Below are 27,773 nucleotides of genomic sequence, written 5' to 3'. Positions count from 1 at the left end.
CTTTATTCTGCATTTATACTTTTCACATGGTGTTACAGGATGGAGACAAAACAATCACACTTACCTCTTGGAAGGTTCTATAGGGGATAATACCTTTGGCATATTGCAAATCAGTGCACGGTCCATCCCAGGCAGCAGTTGCTATCAGAATACCATTACCCCCTTCCCTGTAGCAGTAGCCTGCAGAGGTTAGTCTCTAGACAGGGGCAACCAATTAGCAACTGCCACTTCCAGTAGTGATTGGACCTGCATGCCCTGGAGTGAGACAATTTCCACTGTTTTGTACCAATTGGAATATAGATGTGAGATCTGCACATACATCAAATTGTGCTGTGGATGCTCAGTTGGTACTAAATAGAGGATTATAAATGATCAGTGGAGAATTCCATACCCCTCATTATTGTGTTTACACCAAGTAGGTAATTACAGTATGCTAATTTTTCCTTGATCTTGGTGTTCATTGCATTTAGGTATGCCTGTCACTCTTTTTGTATTCTCTTGAGGAATATTGGTGGCTTTGTTTGATCTCCATCCTTAGGAAACCATATATACAAGAATCCTACCATTTTATTAAAATGCCAACCAGAAATTAGGTAATTTTTCTCTTACTCTGGTCTATTGTGCGTGGGCATACGCACCCTCGTTCTTAATTTAAGTCATTTGTAAACTAGATTTAAACACCGTCTGTCCTAACAAAGGAATAAAGGTTTAGGAGCTCAACTTGCATTGTAAATTAATGAGAGGAGATTCAGCCTGTCCCTAGGATAGACTCACTCTGACATTGTTCAGAATGCTTGCAGTCAGTCAGAAGGCTTTCAAGAAACATCTAAAAGATAAAGAAATATTTTTTAAAAAGAAAAAAAATAGGTATGCTGTGTGAATAGGAATACATAACAAGCATATAGTGGCTTTTTTCAAATTTGAATAGAAAAGTGGAAATACATTTTATGTTTAAGTTATTGTGAGATCGAAGTATAAAGGGCGTTTAGGCTATGGTGACTTTTGACACTTTACTGACCTCAGCCTGACCATATATGCTATCAGACACACAAGGCCTTCAGGTTCATTTCAGGTTCCCAGCGGGGGCTTGCTATAGTCCCATTATCTTGACTTTCCCAAAATAGAAAGTGAATAAAACTGTAATTTAAACAAAAAATTACTTGACAACATATCAAAATAGTATACAGGTACACTGGGGGAGATTTACTAAAACTGGTGCACTCAGAATCTGGTGCAGCTCTGCATGGTAGCCAGTCATCTTCTAACTTCGGCTTGTTCAAATAAGCTTTGGCAATACAACCTGGAAGCTGACTGGTTTCTATGCAGAGCTGCACCAGATTTTACACTTTAGTACATTTTTATTTTAGTAAATAACCTCCATTGTGTTGCACTGTTAACATGGCACATCAAAGATTGCCATGCTCAGAACTATGCTTTCAGATCTAATCGATTTTTGTATCAGAATGAAGCAGTAGGCCCCATTGGAGACAAAAGAATTTAGGCATTGTGCCTTAGCATCTACCAGTCTTTACAGGTTCAGATTTGTTCTAACACCAATCTGTCTCTCTCTCTGTATGGGATAGTAGTACGCTTGATTTTGAATGTACTTACACTATATTGGCAGGTATGATAGCTTTTGTTTGAGAATTGTAATAGTTTTAAATTACACTATATTAATAGTTAGTTATGTAAAATGAACCTGGTGGGGGGAGATGACCAGAGGACTGACTAATTGACAGCATAGGCGTAGATAGCTCATAGTGCTTTAGAAACCCTTTTGTTATATATTAAATGTTTATTTGATTTATTTGTTTATTTAAAACAAACTAAATAAATAGTTGCCCTTTAACTTCTTCCCGCCTGGCCTATTGTAGGGTGACAGCCGAGAGGGACCCCTATTATCCTGGGAGAACATCATATGACATCCTCCCAGGATCGCTCCTCGCACAAGCATCCGTGCTCCAGTGTGATCAGTCACCGGCTGTGTCCACTGAACAGTGTCATGTGATCGCTGTGACCAATCACAGCAGATCCCAGACAGTTGTAAACAATGAATGGCTTCCTTTCATGCCATTCATTGCTGCTAGCTGTGATTGGTCACAGTGGTCACATGTACAGACTGGACCAATCACAGCCCATCTGTAGCATGTGATCAGCTGCGGCCAATCACAGCTGATCACAACAAAAACTACTGAATTAATCAGTTTCTTTCAGTAAAAATGCTTGCTTATACCAATGAAAATAGTTTTTTATAAGCAATCATAACGTGTACAAAAACATTTCTTGATCACTTGGTCAGAGTAGTACAATGTTACTACGGTAACATTTTATTGCTCTGGTCACAGAAATAGAAAAAAAGTCATAAAAAAATTTGAAAAGTAAATTAAAAAAAAAATGTTTAATTATAATATTTTTTTTTACATACTGTCGCTAGTCAGTGTCCCTGATTACCGCCACACCAGTTATATAATGACACTGTACTGCACTGGTGATAGTGCACAAAATTATAACAAAAAATTACAAATTCAAAAAACTCGCCATGCCTTTTACTGTCTACGTTCCGAAAAACAGTCATTTGTTGGGTATTTTTCTACTGTCCTGGCATTTTTGGGCCTCTAAAAGCTCAGTACATCAGGATTTATTGATTTTTAGTTATATACCATAGTTTGTGGACTCTATAGTTTTCCTAACGACTAAATAATAAACACTGATTTGGGTTATTTTCACTAAAGAAATGTAGCAGAATATATTTTGGCCTAAATTTGTGTAGAAAGATTATTTATTTGCAAAATTTTATACCAGAAAGAACAAAGAAAAACGCTTTTTTTTTAACATTTTCAGTCTTTTTTCCAGTGGTGATTAAATACCACCAAAAGAAATCTTTATTTGTGTGAAACAAAGTTCATATGGGTAGAGTGTCGCATGACTGCGACATTTCTGAAAGGTGAAAATTGGCCTGGGCAGGAAGGGGGTAATTGTGCCCAGTAGGCAAGTGATTAAAGAGAAATTCCACTTTTTGCAAAAAAAAAATAAATATATATATATATATATATAGATATAGATATAGATATATATATATATATGTATATATATATATATATATATTACATGATTACTACACAAGCCATTTGATATAGTCTGTCATTTTCTAAAACACTCAAAAACTTTAAATTTCACTTCCTACTGTTGTAATTGGCTAACTTCTTTTCCCATAAGTATACAATGGGACAACAGAAAAAGTTCAGGAATACACTGCAATTGTGAGTGAGACTCTGCAGTTTTTTTCATTACAACATTGAGATTGCTCAAGTGATTATAATGAGGGCAGATCCTGCCATTCAGAAATGAGTTTGAGAAAGACCATGATAAGGCAAAAAAAGAAAACTCAAACACAGCAATGTATGAATCTGAAAAAAGATTGCTAAATCCTTGTATAAAATGTACCTGAATTTGTACCTAAATTTGTCTCCTAAAGCAGAGTTCCGCCACGGTCACCTCTCCCCAAAAACATAAAAAATTTGTGGCTGCTGACTTTTAATATTAGGGCATTTACCTGTTCATCCAGCAGCTGATTCTTCAAGCGGCTGTCGGGTGCAGGTGCCGCCATCTTGACTAAGGGAAACCTGCAGTTAAGCCTTGTGGCTTCACCATCAATTTCCTACTGCGCATGCGCAAAGCGTGCTGTGCTTTTAGAATGGGCTGCAGTCCTCTGAGACCTTGGAAGTGTCACAGAGGGCTGCAGGGGTAGTCAAACTCCCGCCTCAGTTTGCTGGGGCGAACTCAGCCGGAAGTAGGAGCTGGTACATGTCAAAATCAGATACCTGGTGCTAGGAGGGGAGGAGGCAGAAAAGCGGAGCTTCCACTTTTGGATGGAACTCCACTTTAATTCAGACATCTGAGAGAAACAGTGAGCCAGTCACACAAGTAGTATATGGGATTTCTGGATGCAGTAGGTAGACCCCTCATGCCCAACTTGTGGCCCTTTGGTATTGAGTGTCCCTCAAGGCCCCTGCAGTCAATATTCTGTGTTTTGGTGCTTTCTCAAAACAGTGATGGAAAAATACTCTTTAGATTGGCTTCTACTAGTTAAATAGTTTGACATAGTCTTTTTTTACATAGTCTTACCTTGTCTGTGCCATGTATCTGGTGGAGGAGCCTGAAGCAATGAGGGCGGCCTCAATTACATCTCCGGCTCAGGGCCCCTGTAAAGAAAACAAGTGGCACAAGGACTTAAAGTGGCAAGAGTGCCTCATACTTTTGCCAGCAGCTGGTACAGGTATACAGATGTATCCAAACCGGTCGGCCCTGAGTAGCTTCCCCACACTAGCTGATGGACTGGATACTGGACACAGGGAGGCCAGGCCGTATTCTGCAGCAGTGAGTGACAATCAGAGAAACAGCAGACAGGTGGTAGGTTGTAGCATAGTCTGAGACCTGGAGCAAGTGTGTACACAGGAATGTCGGCTGAGAAACTGCAGGCTGGGGATGGCCAAAGCACAGAAACTCAGACATGGTGCAAAGTCAGGCAAGTTTGTAACTAGCAATCAGATTAAGTACAATCATGAAGGCGGAAGCATATTCAGGATTCAGGCTAGAGTCAGTAACAGAAAGGCAGGTCAGGAACAGAAGGAGCAGGCAGAAGCTTGCTGGTGTTGGGACAGGTGGATATCAGGAATAAGTCAAGGCAAGCCAGGTCAGAAACAAACAGTCACATGTAGAGTAACAGACTGCAGTTATCACAGGAACCCTGTAGAGAAGTGTAAATAGCCTGCTTGGTGCCAGCATTAGTGACTGGTGCACACGCACATTCTCATGCATGAGTTCACATACGCATAAATGAGTATGCGCAGCTATGTACCAGCCTGCTCTCAGATATTTGTCCTTCATGCAGATATTTGTCCAGAATCTCCATTCCACATACTGGCATGACCTTCCTGACAATCTGTGCTGTCCATTTCTTTTCTGTTTTTCTGTTTTTTTTCTCTCTGATCTTTTTATTGGATCTTCCTGAAGGAAATATCAAAGCACAAGTAATTTTTTCATGTTTCTTTAGGTTTTTAAAATAATAGAACAGAAGGGAATATCAACATCACATAGAAAAGTACCCTTGATCATATACTGAGAATGTATATGAAGCAATTTACAGATGTTTTGTTTATATGTTCAATGATCTAAGCATCAGAGAGGGGGTGAGGGTTTTTCAATAAATATGAGAACAAACAAAAGATCAACCAGAACTTTGTGTGGTATTCTGATGTATGACCTCTTAGTGGCCTTCCCTATGGACATGTTCATTATGGCATGGTTACTAGTGATGGGCTTGATATTCGAGTCAAACATAATTCGATTGTCGATATGTAGAAGGGGGGGGGGGCACAGTTGTCCCACAGGAGTAGTCAGTCGGTGAGACTGTGGGTTAATCAGTATTTTAAACCTCCACCCAGTAGTACTTGCCCTCCAAAGGATTTACCCCCCTTCCTGACCAGGCCATTTTTGCAATACGGCACTGCGTTACTTTAGCTGACAATTGCACGGTCATGCAACGCTGCACCCAAATGAAATTTATGTCCTTTTTTCCCACAAATATTCGTGGTATTCGTGGTAATCCGTGGTATTTGATCGCCTGTGCTTTTTTAATTTTTTGCACTATAAATAAAAAAGACCGTCAATTTTGAGAAAAAAAACTATATTTTTGACTTTATGCTATTAAACATGTCCAGTAAAAAAAATTTAAAAATCAATTTTCATCATAAATTTAGGCCAAAATGTATTCTGCTCCATGTCTTTGCTAAAAAAAAATCTCAATACGTGTAAATTAATTGGTTTATGTGAAAATTATAGTGTCTACAAATGGCGGTATAAATACTGGAATTTTTTTTATACTAGTAATAGCAGTGATCAGCGTCTTATAGCAGGAGTGCGGCAGGTATTCTGACACTGGGGGGAACTGACTAACTGTCACTGACATCCCCAGTGACACCAATACAGTGATCAGTGTTAATAAAAAGAACTGACACTGTGCTAATGACACTGGGTAGGAAGGGGTTAACATCTGGGGTGATCAGTGGGTTCATTGTGTGCTGTTTTACAGCGTGCTGTGTGTGCTTTACACTGTAAGCACACTGCTTTGTATGGCTCTGCTATGCAGAGCCATACAAAGCAGTGTGCAAGAGTTGACAGGGGAGACACTGTATTGTATACATACAGGTCTCTCCCCCATCCGTGATACATGGTGATCACTGGGTGCCAGCAGGGAATCACCGGCCGGGACCTAGTGATCAACAGGTGAGTCCACCAATAGCAGCGCAGGTAGGGCATGCGTGTGACTCGCGTGTGCCCCCTACCCGGAAATGCAAAATCACATATACAGGTGAAACTCGAAAAATTATTTCAGTAATGCAACTTAAAAGGTGAAACTAATACATGAGATAGACTCATTACATGCAAAGCAAGATAGTTCAAGCCGTGATTTGTCATAATTGTGATGATTATGACTTACAGCTCATGAAAACCCCAAATCCACAATCTCAGAAAATTAGAATATTACATGCAATCAATAAAACAAGTATTGTACACAGAACAATATCGGACCTCTGAAAAGTATAAGCATGCATATGTACTCAGTACTTGGTTTGGGACCGTTTTGCAGCAATTACTGCCTCAATGTGGCGTGGCATGGAAGCTATCAGCCTGTGGCACTGCTGACGTGTTATGGAAGACCAGGATGCTTCAATAGCGGCCTTCAGCTCTTCTGCATTGTTCGGTCTCATGTCTCTCATCTTTCTCTTGGCAATGCCCCATAGATTCTCTGAGGGGTTCAGGTCAGGTGAGTTTGCTGGCCAATCAAGCACAGTAATCCCACAGTCATTGAATCAGGTTTTGGTGCTTTTGGCAGTGTGGGCAGGTGCCAAGTCCTGCTGGAAAATGAAGTCAGCATCCCCATAAAGCTCGTCTGCGGAAGGAAGCATGAAGTGCTCCAAAATCCCCTGGTAGACGACTGTGTTGACCCTGGACTTAATGAAGCAGAGTGGACCAACACCAGCAGATGACATGGCTCCCCAAATCAACACAGACTGTGGAAACTTCACACTGGACTTCAATAATCTTGCAGTGTGTGTCTCTCCATTCTTCCTCCATACTCTGGGTCCTTGGTTTCCAAATGAGATGCAAAAGTTGCTCTCATCAGAAAAGAAGACTTTTGACCACTGAGCAACAGACCAGGTCTGTTTTTCTTTAGCCCAGGTAAGATGCTTCTGACGTTGTTTGTTGTTCAGGAGCGGCTTGACAAGAGGAATACGACATTTGAAGCCCATGTCCAGGATCCGTCTGTGTGTGGTGGCTCTTGATTTACTAACTCCAGCCTCAGTCCACTCCTTGTGAAAGTCCCCAACACTTTTGAATGGCCTTTTCCTGACAATCCTCTCCAGGCTCATCCCTGCTGCTTGTGCACCTTTTTCTTCCACACTTTTCCCTTCCACATAACTTTCTATTAATGTGCTTTGATACAGCACTTTGGGAACATCCACTTCTTTTGCAATTACCTTTTGAGGCTTTCCCTCCTTATGGAGGGTGTCAATGATGATTTTCCGCACAACTGTCAGGTCAGCAGTCTTTCCCATGATTGTGATTCCTACTGAACCAGACTGAGAGACCATTTAAAGGCTCAGGAACCCTTTGCAGGTGTTATGGCTTAATTAGCTGATTAGAGTGGGACACTTTGAGCCTAGAATATTGCACCTTTTCACAATATTCTAATTTTCTGAGATTGTGGATTTGGGGTTTTCATGAACTGTAAGCCATAATCATCACAATTATGACAAATCATGGCTTGAACTATCTTGCTTTGCATGTAATTAGTCTATCTCATATATTAGTTTCACCTTTTAAGTTGCATTACTGAAATAAATAAACTTTTGCACAATATTCTAATTTTTCGAGTTTCACCTGTATATACGTGATTTTGTGCACCCCTGCCGCCCTGTAGCAGTATTTCTGCTATAGGGCAGCAGTAAAGTGGATCAGAGGAGCTCCACAAATGGAAAGTTCCACTTTAAGGCTTCGTCCCCTGCTCCCCATTAAGGATTGGCACTTTTGGGGAGCGGGGGGGCTACCCAGATAACAGGTGGGTGATAAAGTAACCCACAAGGGAGCCACAGAGAAGTCTGGGAATCCACCCTCCCTGCCTGTCTGAAAGTAACCTGTAACAATATCTAGATATAGGTAGACTTAATATAGGCAAGCAGATTACACTGGAAAATGGAAAAACCTTTTGTAAAACCAAGACTTTCTTTATCTAGGACAATAAGGACTGTACTGTGTGAAGGGGGGCAGAAAGCATTCCTGGCCCAAGGGACATATGCCCCATACTCCAGGAATTGTGATTCCCAGTAGTAAAATTAATTCAGAAAGTTTAATGTTTCACATGATGGTCCCTGACAAAGATAAAGGCCTTTGTGGCGATCTGTACTGAACTGTAACTGTTTGTCTTTGAGAGATAGAATGATGAGGTTCTGGAGTAGAGGGGTCCATACCCCTTAGTGTGTGTGTGTCCGTAAAATAGTATTATTAGTGTTAATCTGCTCTCTACAAGACTCTTTTACTTGTTTGATTAAAAGTGTTTTACACAAAATTGGGGGTATTTACCATTTCTATTTAGCAAAACAGAAGGCGATAGGAAATACAAAATTTTGCATTTGTCACCAGAACAAAAGTTGAGGTTAAATCTTTCAATAGGAAAATATGTTCCAATGCCAGCTGTTTATTAGGGAAATTCCCCTCAATTTGTGGAGAGATCCTCCAACATTCTGTTTCTCCTCTTGAATAGAAAGTGAAGGGAAATCTCCCCAGGGGAATATAGTCAGCAAAAATAAACAGACAGAGGGTTTAAACCTTCCTTATCCTATTCAAAATTACACAAAATAGTTTGAACTATACATACACTATAACATAAAAGGGTTTTATGTCAGATGTATGGCAATATTCTGCTCTTTAATGCAATACACTTAAAAGTCCAACAGGTTTATCATGCGTGTAGTACAAAAGAAATAGGGCTCACCAGCCAAAAGAGAATCCAAGACACCCATGTGCGTGTTCTTTTCTAGCTAACTCCACTGTATCATTCAAAGGACCCATAAACAATAATCCAGGAGCCATCCCTGGAGTCCTGTAACATATACATATATTAGGAAAAGTGTTAAACATCAAACTTCTTTACAGAAGAGTTCTGATAAATTTCCCAGCTCATGCATTGCATTTTACCATTCATTCTTGTTTTTTTTTAACTCCCCACAGAACTTACTGTAGTTTATTACCTGTTGATCCTGACAGTAGATCCATTATTTTAATTTTTCCTTTAACATGGTGACAATGCTGTTTGTTCTGCAATGAAATCACTGCAGCATTGTCACTCTGTGGACAGTGTGATCTTGGATGCAGTTCTGAATGGACATTACAGTGGTTCTCAAGGCAGAAGGTTTTTTACTGTTCCACTACTCCCTCAGGGGCCACTGAGTAATTTGAAAGTCCAAGCCCTGCTGACACCACCTTAAACCTCTGGCCAGAAGAATCCTCTGGCTGCAACCATGCAATAGACTCACACACAGTTAAGAGTGTGAACTGATATTTTGGTTGTATTGAGATCAAATGTAAGCACAGTAAAGCAACAGGAAAATATGTGCATAAGATAACAGCTGTCACTCTAGTAACGTCAAGTAAGGGTCACACCACAGTACAATATCAAATAGTTCTAGAAGTCCTGCACATCAGAATTTAAACGATAGCCCCAGTCCTGAGATGTTTCTTCCTCAACGAGTGAAAAAACTACCAAGCTCAGAGGCTAACTCACTTTGGGATCTCAGTGGCTGAAGGCTGAGTCTAATTCTGAGAAAGAGAAGAGCTCTTAAATTAAATAGGCCAATGTCCCTTTAACTGCAGTGTCTGATCTTCTGTGCGCTCGATGGGGCCCTACACCGTGTTCCAAATTAATATGCAAATTCTATTTAAGTGTCACAAAGATTAAATATTTTGTTTTTCAGTTTAACTCATGGATGGCATTGTGTGTCAGGGCTCTTTTGATCACTGAAAACAATCTCGGACACCTGTGATAATTAGATTGGCAGGTGAGCCTAATTTAAGGAAAAACTACTAAAGGAGGGTGTTCCACATTATTAAGCAGAGCACCATTTTCAAGCAATATGGGGAAGAAAAAGGATCTCTCTGCTGCCGAAAAGAGTGAAATAGTTCAATGCCTTGGACGAGGTTTGAAAACATTAGATATTTCACGAAAACTTAAGCGTGATCATCACACTATTAAGAGATTTGTGGCTGATTCAGAGCACAGACGGGTTTGTGCAGATAAAGGCACATTGAGGAAGATTTCTGCCAGATCCATGCATCGGATCAAGAGAGCAGCTGCTAAAACACCATTACATAGCAGCAAACAGCTATTTGAAGCTGCTGGTGCCTCTGGAGTCCCACGGACATCAAGGTGTAGAGTCCTCCAGAGTCTTAAAACTGTGCATAAACCTTCTATTCAGCCACCACTAACCAATGCTCACAAGCAGAAACGGCTGCACTGGGCAGAAAAATACATGAAGACTAATTTTCAAACAGTCCTGTTCACTGATGAGTGCCGTGCAACCCTGGATGGTCCAGATGGATAGAGTAGTGGATGGTTGGTGGACGGCCACCCTGTTCCAACAAGGCTGCGGTGTTAGCAAGGCGGTGGTGGAGTCATGTTTTGGGCCAGAATCATGTGAACAGAGCTGGTCAGCCCCTTTAGGCGTAAAGATGACTTCTGCAAAGTATGTGGAGTTTATGACTGACCACTTTCTTCCCTGGTACAGAAGGAAGAACTATGCTTTCCGTAATAAAATCATCTTCATGCATGACAATGCACCATCTCATGCTGCAGAGAATACCTCTGCATCAACGGCTGTTATGGGGATAAAAGGAGAGAAAGTCATGGTGTGGTCTCCATCCTCCCCTGACCTCAATCCTATTGAGAACCTTTGGAGCATCCTCAAGCAAAAGATCTATGAGGGTGGGAGGCAGTTTACATCCAAACAGCAGCTCTGGGAGGCTATTCTGACATCTTGCAAACAAATTGAAGCAGAAACTGTCCAAAAACTCACAAGTTCAATGGATGCAAGACTTGTGAAGCTGCTATCAAATAAGGGGTCCTATGTTACAATGTAACGTGACCTGTTAAAATGTTTAAAAAGTTAAAATGATGTTAAAAGTTTGATTGAAATAGCTTTTGATTTCAGTAAATATGCTGCAAACACAACAAATGACAATTTTCAGATCTTTACAACCTATAAAGTGTTTTGAAACTTACTGTGTGTAATAATTTGGAACAGTGCATTGGAAGTTTTTTATGTTTAAAAAAATACTGTTATCATTAGGAGGTTTGTTCAATAAAATTTGAATTGTACTCTTAATAGTTGATAACATGAGGATTATGCTGACTGTTATTTACATCAATTATTTAGGTAAATGAGAAAAATATTATTTGCATAATAATTTGGAACACAGTGTAGTTGGAGCACATAAGGATTCAAATCTTCCTTAAGGGAAAGGTAGAAATTCCTTAACAGAGGGTGAATACAAAGTAAAAGAGCTGCCCCTTTAAGTGATATTGAATATGAATGGTACCCCTTCGGAACACAGGGTGAGGTGTAAAATTTGGCAGAAATTAAAAATGGGCAAAACACACTTCTGTGGAAATTGGTTCTTCCTTGGACCACAGTGGCAAACTGCAGCAATGAAAGTATACCTTGGCAAATGGGGCAGACTGTAATATGAGCAATAATACAGCTGGGCCTGCAGTGGGCAGACAGTGCAGTAGACCCTTATGATTGGATATGCTGGAACTGTAATAATTAGTAGGCCAAACAACTTGGGCCTTAACGTGTAACTTGAGAAACAATAGTAGTCAAGCTGAGTAGAAAGTAATTGGATTTGGTAATGTCATGTGCAACTTGACATTGTGCAACAGCTTGAGTATGGAATTCTCTCACCTGATCTGTGGCCTCGGTCAGTTGGGGCATGTTCTCTCTGTAGATGGGGGCTGCCATTTCCTCATGGTTCCTTCTTCAGAGATCACTCTGGACAGCAGCATTCCAGCCTATCTGCTGGCAGGGCTGTCCACCAGACTTGTCAGTGGTGTCAGCGGTCAGCAATTCCTCCTCTCTCCTCCACGCTCTGTGGTCGGACCCAACTTGGACCTCCGCCATCCCGCACAGTCTTCTTCTTACACCTGCTCTCTCTGTCCATTTCCTGTCCTCTAGTTCCCAGGCTTCTGTATTTATTTGCCTACTCCCATCCGCTAGTTCCTCTGGAAAATGTAGTTTGTTAACTCCCTGTTAGACAGTGAAGTCCTGCAATCAGCCTAGGAATCCTACAAAACTTTTCAACAGAGTCTTTATAACTGGGCTGCAGGACACTGCCATCTTATTTACCATCCTGCAAATAGTATTACAGCAGGGTGTGAAAGGTAAAAAACCTTCTGGGTGCAGCTCCCCCCTCAGCCTCCCTTATACTTACCTGAGCGCCATCTTGATCCAGTGATGTGCATCTCTCTGTCTCCTCATTGGCTCACACAGCAGAGGCTTGCTACTAGTGGGCACTCAGCAGGGGGAGGAGCCAGGACCGCCGACAGGGGATTCAAGAAGCAGAGGATCGGAGTTGCTGTGTGCAAAACCGTTGCACAGAGCAGGTAAGTATAACATGTTTGTTTGTTTGTTTGTTTTAATTACAACCTTTAGAATCACTTTAAGTAAATGATAAACAAATTAACAAACAAAAAGGCTACATGAATAAAAGTTGGCCTTAGTAAGTTTCCACCCCAGCAGGTCACGAGCCCTGGTAGGGTTTATTTATTACAATGGTTCTTCAAAAAGTTTCCACTCTTTTATATATATAATAGAGTTTTAAAAGTGTGGAAACTTTTTGAAGAACCCTCATACATACATGCACTCACTATAGTGGTGCCTTAATTTACTAAAGTCTGCAGCTAGATTTAGATAATAAATAATATGTCATCAGTTTCCATATTCTGGAATTACACAGATTTTTTTTGAGTTGATTGACTCTTTCTGTGCTTTTTTCATTCAGCTGTGGAGAAAGCAGCAGCTTCAGGCATACCAGTGGAAGGCACACACATATTGCTGGCGGTCTTTGTTCCTGTTATCATGGTGGCTCTTGTCATCGCAGCCATCTACCTATATTTCTCAAAGTAAGTAAACACAGACATAAAGGGTTGATTTACTGAAGGCAAATAGATTGTATACTTTGCAAGTGCAATTGCTCTTGCAGAGTGCCACTGCAATTGCAAAGTGCACACACAGTCTATTTGCCTTTAGTAAATCAACCCCAGAGTGTGGATGCCCACACTTAGCCAGATACTGTGAGCTCCTTCCATGAAAATAACTTATTTTCCCCTTTTTTATATACAGGCTACAAGGAAAAGCTCTGCTTCGCCTGCCACTTTCTTCCTCTCCGGCATATGATCAAGTCACAGTGGAATCTGCGTTTGACAATCCAGCATTTGAGACAGGAGTAAGTAGCTAATTCCATGCAATGATTGTTTACCAACAATGAGCCAAACACAGGGATTCGCATGATTTCACAGGAAGTGTTCATATTGCTTGACAGCCTTGTGCAACTCCTGTCATTTCACAGAAAATATCACGTTTGTGCCTTATAGCGAAGAAATGAAGAAAAACTATAAAATTGTAATCAACTGAAATGTAATCCAAAAGATTTGCATTTGTATGAATATCAGTACTACTAACTTAAAAAAAAAATAATTTCTATTGTGTATCTTTGATTAAAAGCTCCAAAGTTGTGTCATTACATGACTTTAAAAAAAATTGTAACACTACACAACACAAGCAATATTTTACTCTGATCTCCTAAAGGGGTTTTGTGTTGTTACAGAGAACAAAGTAAGTTTAAAACATTCTCTGTGAAATGCTAATGGTAGTTTCAGTTCACCCATCCTAAAATCTCCAAACATCAGCTATTTTTGAAAGGATTTGAAGCTATTTTTTGGATAAGGCATAGTTCTTGTTTTGAAAAATCATCTGCAAGTGGAGGCTTCTTCCACGATTTTCTCATGTGCTTTTCAACATAGAGTAGTAAACCATATTTAGAAACGCAATCTTGTCTATGAGACAATACATTTTGCAAGTATCAGACAGATAAAAGAAATAACTGTGGAGTGCAATGAAAAGCATCCGAATGGATACATCCCTCAGTGGCTGCTCAGCTTTGAAAAATAAATACATTTTATTTCCTGGGTTTATTTTTCAATATTGTTAAAGCAACCCATACCTTTGGCAATGTTTTCAAAAATGGCTTCAAAAAGTGCAGCTTATAAATAAGGCACTGGTGCACAATCAGTGACTAAAAGCTGCTCCAGTTGTCCCCAAGGGCCCACATATTCTCACACTGGTACAGCCAACTGGCTTCTTGCACATCATAAGTGAAACCTAACTCTCAATCACAACCTGCATAACAAAGACATCTCAGCCCATCCACAAATAGTCTTGTTGTGCCACTGCTCTTTAAATACTGTGGAAGTCCAGGGAGAGTGATTGGAGAGGGAGGTGAAGGCTTATATGTTGGTTTAAAATCTAATCATTGTGTATCATTAACAGTATTTAAGCTGTATTTGGGAGAAGCATTTTAAAAAGAGGCAACACCAGAAGTCTCCAAGTCTTGTTGAAGCCCCCAGGGGAGTGCATATAGCACTTGATCCCATTCAATTCTGTCCAGTGGCTACTAAGCTGTGTGGTTAGAAAGCTTGCCCCATAGCTATCTGAGCACACTGAAGACAAATATATCATTGCCATTGACTAAGGCAGAGAGGAGAGGGGGCATGGTGTGTTGTTGTGGGCTTGTGTTTTTGTCAATGAGAGCGCTTCTCTCCAGCATGCCGTCATTCATGACAATGCAAGGCAACAGTTACATGTGTAACAAGCATGGGTACAAGCTTGGATAGGGGATCATTAGATTTTTTTCTGTTTAGTATAATAATGGTAACAGAGGAGGCAAAGAGTTTCACAATAGATGGAGAGCTGCAGAATTAATAGGGAGAGGTATCTTGAGTGCTGGCTGTACCTCTCTCTTAGAAATGCCCATATTTTGAACATCCCCCTGGGGTGGAGTTACAGTCAGCACTAACAGAAATAAAAATGTGGTTTAATTTCTAAACCACTGCACATATCTAAATGGAATCAAGTGCCAAATATAATGGGTCCACATGGGGATTCAACAAAACTTTTAGTCTTCTGGTGATACTTTTTAAAAGAGCCGACAGAGTTGCTTACAAAGGTACCTTGCTTGGAAAAATAAAAGATTTACTTTACATATGTATATGTGCTGTATAGCCTAATGTAAAGCACTACAGTATATAATGGTGCTGATTATTATGTATCAATATTTTTTTTTTCACTTTGTCACTTTATATATATTCATATTGCAGGACACAAGAGAATACGAAGTGTCCATATAGGTGGAAATGCATCTTCTGTGTCAGTGGAAAAGATCGAGAAGGACACACCATACAGTATTGTTATTGTCACTTATAAGAAGATTCTTGACTTGTCACTTCTATAGTGGTGGAACTGAGTAACTGACCCCACTGTGGACACAGACACTTTTGAGAAATGGGGCAGCATTCGCCTGTATTGCATCTCTCAATGAACTTGACATTTCCAGCTCTCCTATCCTTCTGTCCGGTTCCTACCACTGTTCTTACTGCTCTTCGTCATTGGTTCTTCTCTCAGCTTCAGATCTGGGTCCTTCCTTTGTCCTCGAAGAAGAAATTTGAATGGATTCCTATGTAATCTATCCAAGCTTTTAGCTACAGCTTGAAGGGTTAAGCTTTATTGCCTAATAAATTAGATGTCATGGGTTTAGGAGAAGTAGAGGAGTTAGAACAAAACTGCATGAAAAATACTCATAGACACACAACGGAAAAAAGTAATACAGGTAAAACCATAGAAACATACAGAGATACATTAAGAACAGATAATAGAGCGCAGACGTGACAGGTTCTGAGGGACTTGTAGATTAAAGTGTGCTGGTGTCTGTGCAGAACTGAGTACGACTGGGCTACTTCAGTGGCCACCATGACACTTGTACACTTTTATGAGTGCATCCCTTAGCTTGTGTGTTTAGTTACATATGTATATATGAATTTATATATTTGTTTATATGAGGTTCAGTGGGGACTTTCATAGGGACAGTTCGTTTTCATAATGTCTGAGTGACCTCATTAAATCTTCCATTGAATTGCACAGACTGTGTGGTCACCAGGGCAGACGGGTTATTTGCTGTTTGTTGAAGCTCATGTTACCCATTTACCGTATGCACTAGACATATCTTAGGTCAGATAGAATTTTCTGTTACCTATATTAATGTTTACTACTCAAAAGGCCTCACTGAAACAGGGATATCTCTAAGCTAATTACTAAAGAGAAGTTATGTGACATCTGTTCATTCCCAGATTTTACAGAAATTATATTTGTATTGTGTAAAAAGGGGTCTGAAAACTATACCTCGACAAATCCGCTGTTTTATGAATGATACAGGTTTAGGCCTTACTGGCATATTGCTAATGATAACACACACTTAAGTGATGAAATGAGGTGTACTTATCTTATGGTAGTCTTTCCAGCAAAACTAACGATATCGGTTACAGAATTAGCAGTTCAGTGAGTCGGGAGCCCTATAGCCGCAGGCACTGCATACAATGCTGACCCCTGAATTAAAGGTCAGATGGCATCTTTCATGGATCCATCAATGAGGCTAACAGATCAGTAGTGGCTATTTTATAGTAGCTAAGCAAAGAGCCATAACTCCGATGCTATTGAATTTATATCATTTGCCAAAGTAACAGGATTTTCCCACTTCTTGTGCGCTATTCATTCCAGAATCTGAACATCGCTGTGTTGGTCAATGAATGGGCTTCTGTGTTCAGTTTAAATATCAGATTACTACAAAACAGTCTGTATGTTAATTGATTTTCATTCAACTGTTAGGTAAAAAATATAACCCTTGCAGCTCCTACATTACATATATTTTTCACTTTGACTACACAAAGCTAATTCTTTACTGTGGTATCGAAAAGATAAAACGGGCTTTCTGTAGACTTTTCAAGTTTAAAAAAATCTAAGTGATAACATATTGAATCAGTGCACTGCCTTGTAATCATTCAAAACTAAAATAGCAGATTTGGGTTTGCATCAGTGGGTTAATGCACCATCGGCATCTTATATCTCTGAGACATCAGTGGTGAGCTTTTCCTGTAGTATGTTTCTTTGCTGTCTGTCACAAGGCTGTAATGAAGGTGTTACTTTAGCAGCTGGAACCTCCAGTTTGCTCATTCCACATTAGATAAACAGGTGAAACTCAAAAAATTAGAATATCATGCAAAAGTTCATTTATTTCAATAATGCAACTTAAAAGGTGAAACTAATATATGAGATAGACTCATTACATGCAAAGCAAGATAGTTCAAGCCGTGATTTGTCATAATTGTGATGATTATGGCTTACAGCTCATGAAAACCCCAAATCCACAATCTCAGAAAATTAGAATATTGTGAAAAGGTGCAATATTCTAGGCTCAAAGTGTCCCACTCTAATCAACTAATTAAGCCATAACACCTGCAAAGGGTTCCTGAGCCTTTAAATGGTCTCTCAGTCTGGTTCAGTAGGAATCACAATCATGGGAAAGACTGCTGACCTGACAGTTGTGCAGAAAACCATCATTGACACCCTCCATAAGGAGGGAAAGACTGAAAAGGTAATTGCAAAAGAAGTTGGATGTTCCCAAAGTGCTGTATCAAAGCACATTAATAGAAAGTTATGTGGAAGGGAAAAGTGTAGAAGAAAAAGGTGCACAAGCAGCAGGGATGACCGCAGCCTGGAGAGGATTGTCAGGAAAAGGCCATTCAAAAGTGTTGGGGACTTTCACAAGGAGTGGACTGAGGCTGACGTCAGTGCATCAAGAGCCACCACACACAGACGGATCCTGGACATGGGCTTCAAATGTCGTATTCCTCTTGTCAAGCCGCTCCTGAACAACAAACAATGTCAGAAGTGTCTTACCTGGGCTAAAGAAAAACAGACCTGGTCTGTTGCTCAGTGGTCCAAAATCTTCTTTTCTGATGAGAGCAACTTTTGCATCTCATTTGGAAACCAAGGACCCAGAGTATGAAGAAAGAATGGAGAGACACACACTGCAAGATTATTGAAGTCCAGTGTGAAGTTTCCACAGTCTGTGTTGATTTGGGGAGCCATGTCATCTGCTGGTGTTGGTCCACTCTGCTTCATTAAGTCCAGGGTCAACACAGTCGTCTACCAGGGGATTTTGGAGCACTTCATGCTTCCTTCCGCAGACGAGCTTTATGGGGATGCTGACTTCATTTTCCAGCAGGATTTGGCACCTGCCCACACTGCCAAAAGCACCAAAACCTGATTCAATGACTGTGGGATTACTGTGCTTGATTGGCCAGCAAACTCACCTGACCTGAACCCCATAGAGAATCTATGGGGCATTGCCAAGAGAAAGATGAGAGACATGAGACCAAACAATGCAGAAGAGCTGAAGGCCGCTATTGAAGCATCCTGGTCTTCCATAACACCTCAGCAATGCCACAGGCTGGTAGCTTCCATGCCACGCCGCATTGAGGCAGTAATTGCTGCAAAAGGGGCCCAAACCAAGTACTGAGTACATATGCATGCTTATACTTTTCAGAGGTCCGATATTGTTCTATGTACAATCCTTGTTTTATTGATTGCATGTAATATTCTAATTTTCTGAGATTGTGGATTTGGGGTTTTCATGAACTGTAAGCCATAATCATCACAATTATGAAAAATCACGGCTTGAACTATCTTGCTTTGCATGTAATGAGTCTATCGCATATATTAGTTTCACCTTTTAAGTTGCATTACTGAAATAAATGAACTTTTGCACGATATTCAAATTTTTCGAGTTTCACCTGTATATTCTTTCAGGGGAGTATGACACCATCATCTACTTTTTTGAAAATCTGTGCTAGTTGGACAGAAGTGATTATTCAAGTGAACATGCTTTACATCTAAAGTCCCTGAGAAATATAAGATGCCACTATGTGATTTAAGTAGCTGAAATCCAGACCATTTTTGGTGGAACTGACCTTTAGAAGACTATTTCCTCCTATACAAGTGGTTCATTTGACCATTTCTTGAGGAAATACACCTTTATAAAGACTTAAGCATTCCTCATTTAGAGTAACAGCTATCTAAATCGCATTGTGCAGGGAATGTTACATTTTTCAGGAGAATCGTACAGCAGTTGGCTATGTACCATTTTAGCTACATAATCCATTTACATTTAACCTTCATTTTGTATACAGAACCAAGATTGGTACATATAAATAAATCAATGAACGAATCTATAGAGGTACCTGATATAGGCAAGTGTAGGTAACACATAGAAGTCTCCCAAAACTCTAAATCTTGGGAATCTTGTCTACCCATTTCCTAATGTACATTAGACTAGTTATGTTGCATTGGTATCAGCAAGGCGATTGTAAATCCAACTATTCCAGACTTGCTTAGTTCCACACTTTACATATTGGCAGATCAATGGTGCCCTACAATAAAGCTATTACGATACAGTATTGCAGTCTGGTTGAAAAATAACACTTTAATGTTGGTATGCACTGCAAACTACATATATGCAGAGCTGGATTTACAGAAGTGGAATTTCTCTAAAACTGATTCCTCCATCCAGGGCCGGGATAAGGTGGGAGATGGGCAGAAGCCTTGGGTGCCACAGTATACTGGAGAAGGTGGGGCCCAGGTGAACTGCAGTGTGCTGCTTAAATCTTGCTTTACCTGGGCTGAACAAGTACACTGCCGCCAGCCACGCTACAATATTTGCAGAGCCAGAACTGCAGCCCTGTGCTGAGTGCACTCCTGCACCCGGCTCACACCTAGGACCAACCCTTCATTTCTCTGTCAAGCAGAGTGATCTCCGCCTGACAGGCTCTTCCTAGTCCCGGTCTGGCATGATGTCATTGAGAGGCCAGTAGGCGGGATGAGAGAGGAGACTAGAATACTGCCGGCGCGGCGACCTAGAGGAACCAGAGTGTATGGAATAAGTAAGCAGTTGAATTTTTATGTTACGTCACACAGTGTCAGTGTGAATTGGCTCTGGCTGAAATGGTTAACTCTTTGGGGGGGAGGGGGGGGGCATACCAGTGGTATTTGTAATATGCAGCATGAAGGGTGTTATTGTACTGCCACTGGTCACTGACTCATTAGTGACCAGTGGCAGTTAATTAACCTCTTTGTGCTTCTTTAGTGGCACTTACCACTTTCCAACCCGCCGCAGTACATATACTGCGATGAGGTGGCAGTTACAGGTACTGTTGCTGCCTGTTTGAAGATGTCAGGCGTGCACATGTGCGCTCCCACCTGCCTGTCCCCCTGTGATTTGACACAGCAGGAGTTTGTCAGCAGATCCCAGCCAATGATTCATGGCTGCAACCTGCTGCTTAGCTGTGTCGAATCACAACCCAGAGCCCTGTGTTGACAATCAACACAGCTCTGAACAAAGGGAACAATTGCTTTGGGGGTTTTTTCTGCATGTTTTGAGATGACACTGTGACACTGACTCTTTCATAACACCTAGGGGGGCTCAATTTGCCATCTTTGCCCTGGGCACCAAATGACCTTCATCCACACAAACAAGGTCCTCACAGAGACATTAAAAGATCTACTTATGCTGAGTGGTGGGAGTCACACACTGATTGAATTTTGACTGGTCCCTACTGAACTAGACATATTTTGATCAGTGTATGACCAGCTTAAGCCACATAGAGTCCAACAAACAGCATATTGGTTAAATATTCTAACCTGATACATAAATTGGCATGGGTCTATTGTGCTTTATACTATATCCAGCTAGTTTGTGTACATTATTACTGTCCACAAATCTGTATTTAAATTTAGGTTTAGAAGGTTTAGCTACAGTCATAAGCCCAAGGACATAATGGTCAATAACTTGATGAGCCACCTAAAGCATATGTTGATGTACATAAAAAGCCAATAATAAACATACACTAAAGTAAAAGTCCTCATACTGTAATAGATAGTGAGACAGTTAAAGCTCCTTTAACAGTCATTTAGCTGCGTGCAACCTGTTGTCTTACATTAGCAGCCATTTCAGTCTCAGCTTGCAGTAAGCTTGACCATAGACGTGTCCTCCATTGGGACTAATGGATAGTCCATTGTGTGCAGTTAAATATTGTCCTAATAATAATTGTATCTCTGATTATATTCTTATAACTCATTGTCATTTTAAAGGGAAAGTATGGTGTACTTTAGCGAAAACATATTTTGTGTTATTATTGCTTTGCTTACCTTACAGTAATTTTTATGAGACTTATACATTTTTACATGCTTACTTATTTTTGTTATGCTACTAAGAAAATTTAATAGAAACTTTAGTATGTTAATGTAATTTCAAAAGGTGTTTTAAAATTTTAAATCTGCAGATTTTAGTAAAATTGTTGACTATACTTTCCCTTTAATATAGTTTTCAGCTGTTTTTCATATAATCTGCCTTGTGTTTAGGCTTAGTGGCCATATTCATCAGTTCACCCAATATACTGAATGACATCAGCAAACCAAACCTTGACAATCCATCCAAGAACCACTGCACTATTCATTTACACTTTTAGCACTACAAACTCTTATCAAATGTTTGCATTTTAGATTTCATGTTTTCAATCTACATAATAAAAGCTGTGGTAAATTTATGTCCAGCAATGTTTTTGGGGCCAGGAAATGTGATATGAAGACAATCTTACTACATGTATAAATCTCATGTATATAATCTACATGTTTTCAGTTTTTTTGTTATATTAGAAGTGTGGATACATTTACCCCAGAAGTGTTTTTCCTGCCATATTTATGGGCTGATTTATCCTTGTAGTAAGTGTGCCCTGTGTACTGTTACAGCCATTTGGAAAACTGACACAAGAACATAACTAAATCAATAAACCTCTATGCATCTTAGACAGGGCCTGTGAGTTGTATGTATGTTTCTTTTAGAAAAAGAGCAGTGTTTCAGATTTCTTGTCTTGCATTACCTATAGACAACAAACAATGTAAAAGAAAGAAAATAAGCTATATCTATACCCTAATCAGTAAGTTTATGTAAGGGTTGCTGCTGTTGCCTTGCAGTGCTGGGCAGTATTGTGTCCAGCAGCACTATTAAGTGGTGTTTGCATTAGTTTCCTTTCACAAGCCACAAAAGTATACCAGAAATTAACTTTTTCCTTGGTGTTGTGTGGCACTAAGAACTGGCATTACACTGTAGTTGTAGTCATACAAATGAATTGTGCATCATTCTCACCATATATGAGGCACAATAATACCTTTTTCACGTGAGTTTTGTTTGTATAAAGCAGTGTGTAAAAAAAGTGTTTACAAAGCGTTTGTAAAGTTTATGGCAAATTATGAGTAGCTTTGATAAAGCCTTCAAAGACATTTTCAATTCCACTATGTTAAACACAGATCTTAATAGGAGTGTGGATTATCACTTTAAACATGCTGCTAGAAGGCTTATGACAAGATTTAGGTAGTGCTGAAGACTCCTGGAGCCTGTTAGTGCTTATACACATGGTATAGTGACATTCAGCTCTAGTCCTAGTCAGGAGTGCGCATGCAATGGTGGCTCCATAGGACTTCGATAGGGAAAAGAGCCACCCCAAACCTTGAAAGAGTAAAAATTAATGACAGGAAGAACCCAACCCTAATATGAACCCACATGCCAAAATAGCAATATCAAAAGAAAATTGACCCCCAGGGATTTCATAGGTAAACAGAGAACGTGTAACAAAAGTGTTAAAGAGTAAAAAATATCCAATTTTATTAATCACATACACAATCCAAAAATACAAAATAGCATAAAAACAATGCCTACAACACACAGAGACTGTGCATCACCTGCCCCCCCCCCCCCCCCGAATGAGGAGAACAATCTAGTGAAAAAAACCCTAGGTTCTACAGAGTATGAAACCATAGGGCAGTGAAACCAACTTGAGGAAAAAGTGTTGTCCTCTTCTTCTGGGGATTATCACTGTCTCAAATAGATCATATAGTGAATTTATATTTAAACATCCGGCATCCTCGTACAATGGAATATTTGTGTCCAGCCAGTAACCATGTAGGGTGGGAGATAAGCCCCACATCGGACTATGCTACTTCCACAGAAGCAGAAGTGCCCTGAATCAAAATTCTCTCATATCCATATATCCGGCCAGCACAAAACCATGCATAGATCTCCTGTAGCCAAAAACCTGTAAAGGCAGTGATCCAGCAAGCAAATCAGAAAGTCAATTTTGTGTAGAAAAAAGGCCAAGCAAACTGACACTCTCCCAATCACATCATAAACAGAGTCATCAAATTGGTGGATGGGTGATGCAGCATAGAGGTCAGTTTGGCTGGGGGTCAATTTTCTTTTGGTGAACCTGGAAAGATGGACTAGTAATCTGGGGACCAGCTGAATCTAGAAAAAAACACAACTTTAAAACATCAAGGATTAGCATAAAGCGGATCTTCACCCTCTTTGTCAAGTTCCCAGCCCCATCTCCCCTCCTCTACACGAAACAGAATGCTGTACCTAAGACCTTCAAATAAATATCTCTCTGCTTCCATTACTCTGTGGATCTGTGCTTCCTGAACCTCTCCTGCTGCTTCTTGAATATTCCTTTATTAGTCATCGGATTACCAGTTGAAGGGGGGGGGGGGTAGCTGTGACACGAGGAAGCAAAGCCTTGCTCATCTATCACACAAAGGCACATCCTGGAAAAAAGCATGGTAACCCAACAATGGGGAAAGATTAGCTGCAGGGAGGCTGCAGGCAACACCAATAACTAGTTTTTTGTTCTCTGCTTGCCTTTTTGGGGCACAGCTTACAGTTCAGGTCCTCTTTAAAAACCTGCAAGACCAATGATGCTTTAAAGTGGAACTAAAGTCCTTTTTATATAAATAACTGCTGTAATGAGTTTTTAGCAGATAAGACATGCAAAGTCTCTTCTGACAAAATCTTCCACTTGCTCTTAGCAGGCAGTGTCTGCCTGCATTGTATCCCATTAATTCACGGCATTTGTGAAATGCTGAAATTTGAGCTGTATGCTGGGATAATTTTTGTGGCTGCCAATTGCTAAATGGAAGATCAGGAAAAGGACTAGCAGAATATGTCAATGTTTGTAAACAGAGCAATTGGGGGTAGGGGTGTTGGTCATCACATTGCTAGAGAATACACAAGAGCACAAGTGTGCCATGATGGGCAAGTGTGCTGTGCATACACCTGAAGACCCTGTAAGGAAACATACTGCTTTGAAGGCTTTGACAAAGTGGCTTGAAGCTTACCAAACGCATTGAATTAGTTTGCCATACATGCTGATGTTATACAAGCCATAGCCTATGTTAACAAGATCTTACAGTGGAAGATGACAGCTAAAGTTTAGTTGAGCTGGGAAATTTTGCCTGAATTTGTCTTTATCTCTGCTAGTACACTGACACTGCAAGGTAATGCCTCATATGCAAGGCACAATAGGCAAGTGAGACACAAACTCAGAATTCAATCTGCATGTAAGTAAAAAAGGATCATTTCATAGTCTGATCACTTGATTAAAATGTAAAGCAATGTGAAATGTCAAGTTAAAAAAATGAACATACATGCAAGGAGAAAAAAGTAGGAATGAACTAGTCATGGCCAAAAATATTGTCACCCCTGCATTTCTGTCTGATAATGTACTACTTCTCCCAGAAAATTGTTGCACTGACAAATGTTTAGGCATTCTCATGTTTATTTCTTTTGCTTGTATTGGTATGACACAATAAAGTGGAGAAACAAAAAGCCAAATCTGACACATTCCACGCAAAACTCCAAATATGGACTGGACAAAATTATTGGCTCCCTCAATTTAATATTTGGTAGCACACCCCTTAGAAAATATAACTGAAATCAATCGCTTCCTGTAACCATCAATGAGTTTCTTGCACCTCTCTACTGGAATTTTGAACTACTCTTCTTTCGCCACCTGCTCCAGTTCTCTCAGATTGGAAGGGTTCCTTTTCCCAACTGCTTTTTTGAGATCTCTCCACAGGTGCTCTATGGGATTGAGATCTGCACTCATTGCTGGCCAGTTCAGTACTCTCCAGTGCTTTGTCTTAAACCATTTCTTTGTGCTTTTTGATGTGTGCTTTGGGCCATTGCCCTGCTTTAAGACCTGAGATCTCTGACGGAGACCCAACTTTCTGACACTGGGCCCTACATGCACCCCAGAATTCTTTGGTAGTCCTCAGATTCCATTATGCCATGCACAAGGTCAAGACATCCAGTGCCTGAAGCAGCAAACAACCCCAAAACATCAGTGGACCTCTACCATGTTTTACTGTAGAGACTGTATTCTTTTCTTTAAAGCCCTCATTGCTTTTACTGAAAACAGCAGAATGATGGGCTTTACCAAAAAGCTGTAATTTTGTTTCGTCTGTCCACAGCACATTCTCCCAAAAGGAATTTGGCTTCCTCAGGCATGTTTTGGTAAATTCCAATCTTTATGTTTCTGTGTCAGCACTGGGGTCCTCCTGGGTCTCTTACCATAGCGTCCCGTTTCATTCAGATGGTGATGTATCAGTTGTTTAGAAGTTGATTGAGGTTCTTTAGCCACTATTTGAACAATCCTTTGTTGCAATCTTTGATCAATTTTTCTTTTTCGTTCACGTTGAGGGAGATTTGCTACAGTGCCATGGGCTCTAAACATCTTGACAATGTTGCACACAGTGGGCACAAGAACATTACGATCTCTGGAGATGGACTTGTAACTTTGAGATTGTCCATGCTTTTCCACAATTTTTGTTCTCAAATCCTCAGACAATTCTTTGCTGCTCTTTCTCTTCTCCATTCTCCATGTGGAACACAAGAGACACACACAACAGAAAGGTTTAGTCAATTTTTCCAACATTGTAACTGGTTTTCACTGTGATTTCTATATTGTTGGCACCTGTTAAATGATACAGGTGAGTTTAATTACAAATTACAGCAGCATGACAAACTTGGAATGCAATTATTTACTACAATTTTGAGAAGGTGCCAATAATTTTGTCCAGTCCATTTTTGGAGTATGGTGTGGAATGTGTCAGATTTGGCTTTTTGTTTCTCCAATTTTTTGTGTCATACCAATGCAAACAAAAGAAATAAACATGAGAATACCTAAATATTGGTAATTGCAACAATTTTCTGGGCGAAGGGGTGCATTATCAGACAGAAATGCAGGGGGTGCCAATATTTTTGGCCATGACTGTATTACACTATAGACATACTTTTCACTGTCCTGACTTACAATATTGAATTTAACAAAAAGTTGCAACTGAACTTGAATGAATAACATTATAAAAATACTGAAACAACCAAAAAGTATTCCTATAATTATATGTAACCATAAGACTGCTTCCAGTATACAATTATACACTGACTGAAGCACATTCAATAGGAGAATTCATGTTTCCCTAAAATCATAAAACATCAAACAGAAACAAGACAAACCCTGCTGTATAAATGGATTTTGTGATGGTTTGCCATTGAATAAATTATTTTTGTTGATTACCGACTGTCATTGTGATTTTGTTATACATTCTAATCTCTCCATCTCTCTCTCTCTGGAGCTTAGGCATTGGACTAGTGGCAGCAAGAGAGGTAGATGAGATATGTGATGGTGGTACTGTTTGAGTGGTTGTAATATAAACTGGAGCTAGAACATCTCTTAATACGTGATAGCCCAATCTACTGGCTAACACAAGGCCTGCTATGCTAGCTGTGACTTTATCACTATAGCTGGCTATACAGTAGCCTGCAAGCTGAACAAAAAAAAACTAAAAATATTTCCATCCATGCTAAACTGCCAGGCTGTTGTATTCTTATAGCCGTCAGCTGTCAGAATACCTGAACAACGACTGCAGCTGTTCGGCTGCAGTAATTGTTCAATTGACAATTTTCCAAAAGGTTCCTTCAACAAAAGTTAATTGAACGATCGACTACTGTCAAACAGAGCAGTGTCTGCAGAACCATACACTGCTTGAACTTCAGCTGAGTTAGCAAGAATCGGCTGAAATTCAAGAACTGTACAGCCAGCTAAGGTTCATTTCTTGCAGTGCTGTTGTCTTGCAGTGCTTGGGTTAAATTCCCACTAGATGCACACTTTGCATGGAGTTTATATTTGCACGAAATTCCTTCCATGATCCAAAAATATCCTAGGTTTCTTCATTGATACAAGGAAGAGATTTTACCTGCTTCTAGTGGATTATGAGCCTTCTAAGAGCTCATGGACACTAAGGCACACAGAACATTTTGAAAATGCTCTTCTTGTTGGCAGCTGCATTTTGGCAGAAAAAATGCCTGATGGTTGTAAAAGTGTATATTGCTTCTACAAGCGTTTAGGAGGCTTCATTCGCTTGGGCGTTAATTCATTTAATTGGCCAGAATAATAATTTATTCAGGCCATTGAAATGAATTAACGCTCAAGCTCACCGAGCGTTAACACACGTTTAGACGCGTTTACATGTGTCAAGCGCTTTTTCTGCCAAAACATTGCTGTAACTGAACGCACTGGCCCTGGGTTTTTTTCCTGCTGGAAAACGCCCCTACCACTAAAAGCTTCTAAAAGTCTATAGGTACAATGACACATAGAATAACAT

At 40.1% G+C, this 27,773-nt stretch overlaps 1 protein-coding gene across 1 annotated transcript in view; it reads left to right on the top strand.

Moving 5' to 3' along the window:
- SEZ6 (seizure related 6 homolog) overlaps nt 1-17,438 on the top strand; it is an 864,418-nt gene extending 846,980 nt beyond the window's left edge. The window contains exons 15-17 of the mRNA XM_089682996.1: nt 13,117-13,237; nt 13,458-13,560; nt 15,491-17,438. Coding sequence (XP_089539122.1) covers nt 13,117-13,237; nt 13,458-13,560; nt 15,491-15,520 — 254 coding nt within the window. The 3' untranslated portion in view covers nt 15,521-17,438. The remainder of the gene's footprint in view (nt 1-13,116; nt 13,238-13,457; nt 13,561-15,490) is intronic.
- The last annotated feature ends 10,335 nt before the right edge of the window (nt 17,439-27,773 follow it).

Source organism: Staurois parvus, unplaced genomic scaffold (assembly GCF_062004578.1).
Source record: "Staurois parvus isolate SC_StPar_1 unplaced genomic scaffold, SC_StPar_1.0 ptg000299l, whole genome shotgun sequence".
NCBI lineage: Eukaryota > Metazoa > Chordata > Amphibia > Anura > Ranidae > Staurois > Staurois parvus.
This window is presented reverse-complemented; position numbering and strand designations above follow the sequence as displayed.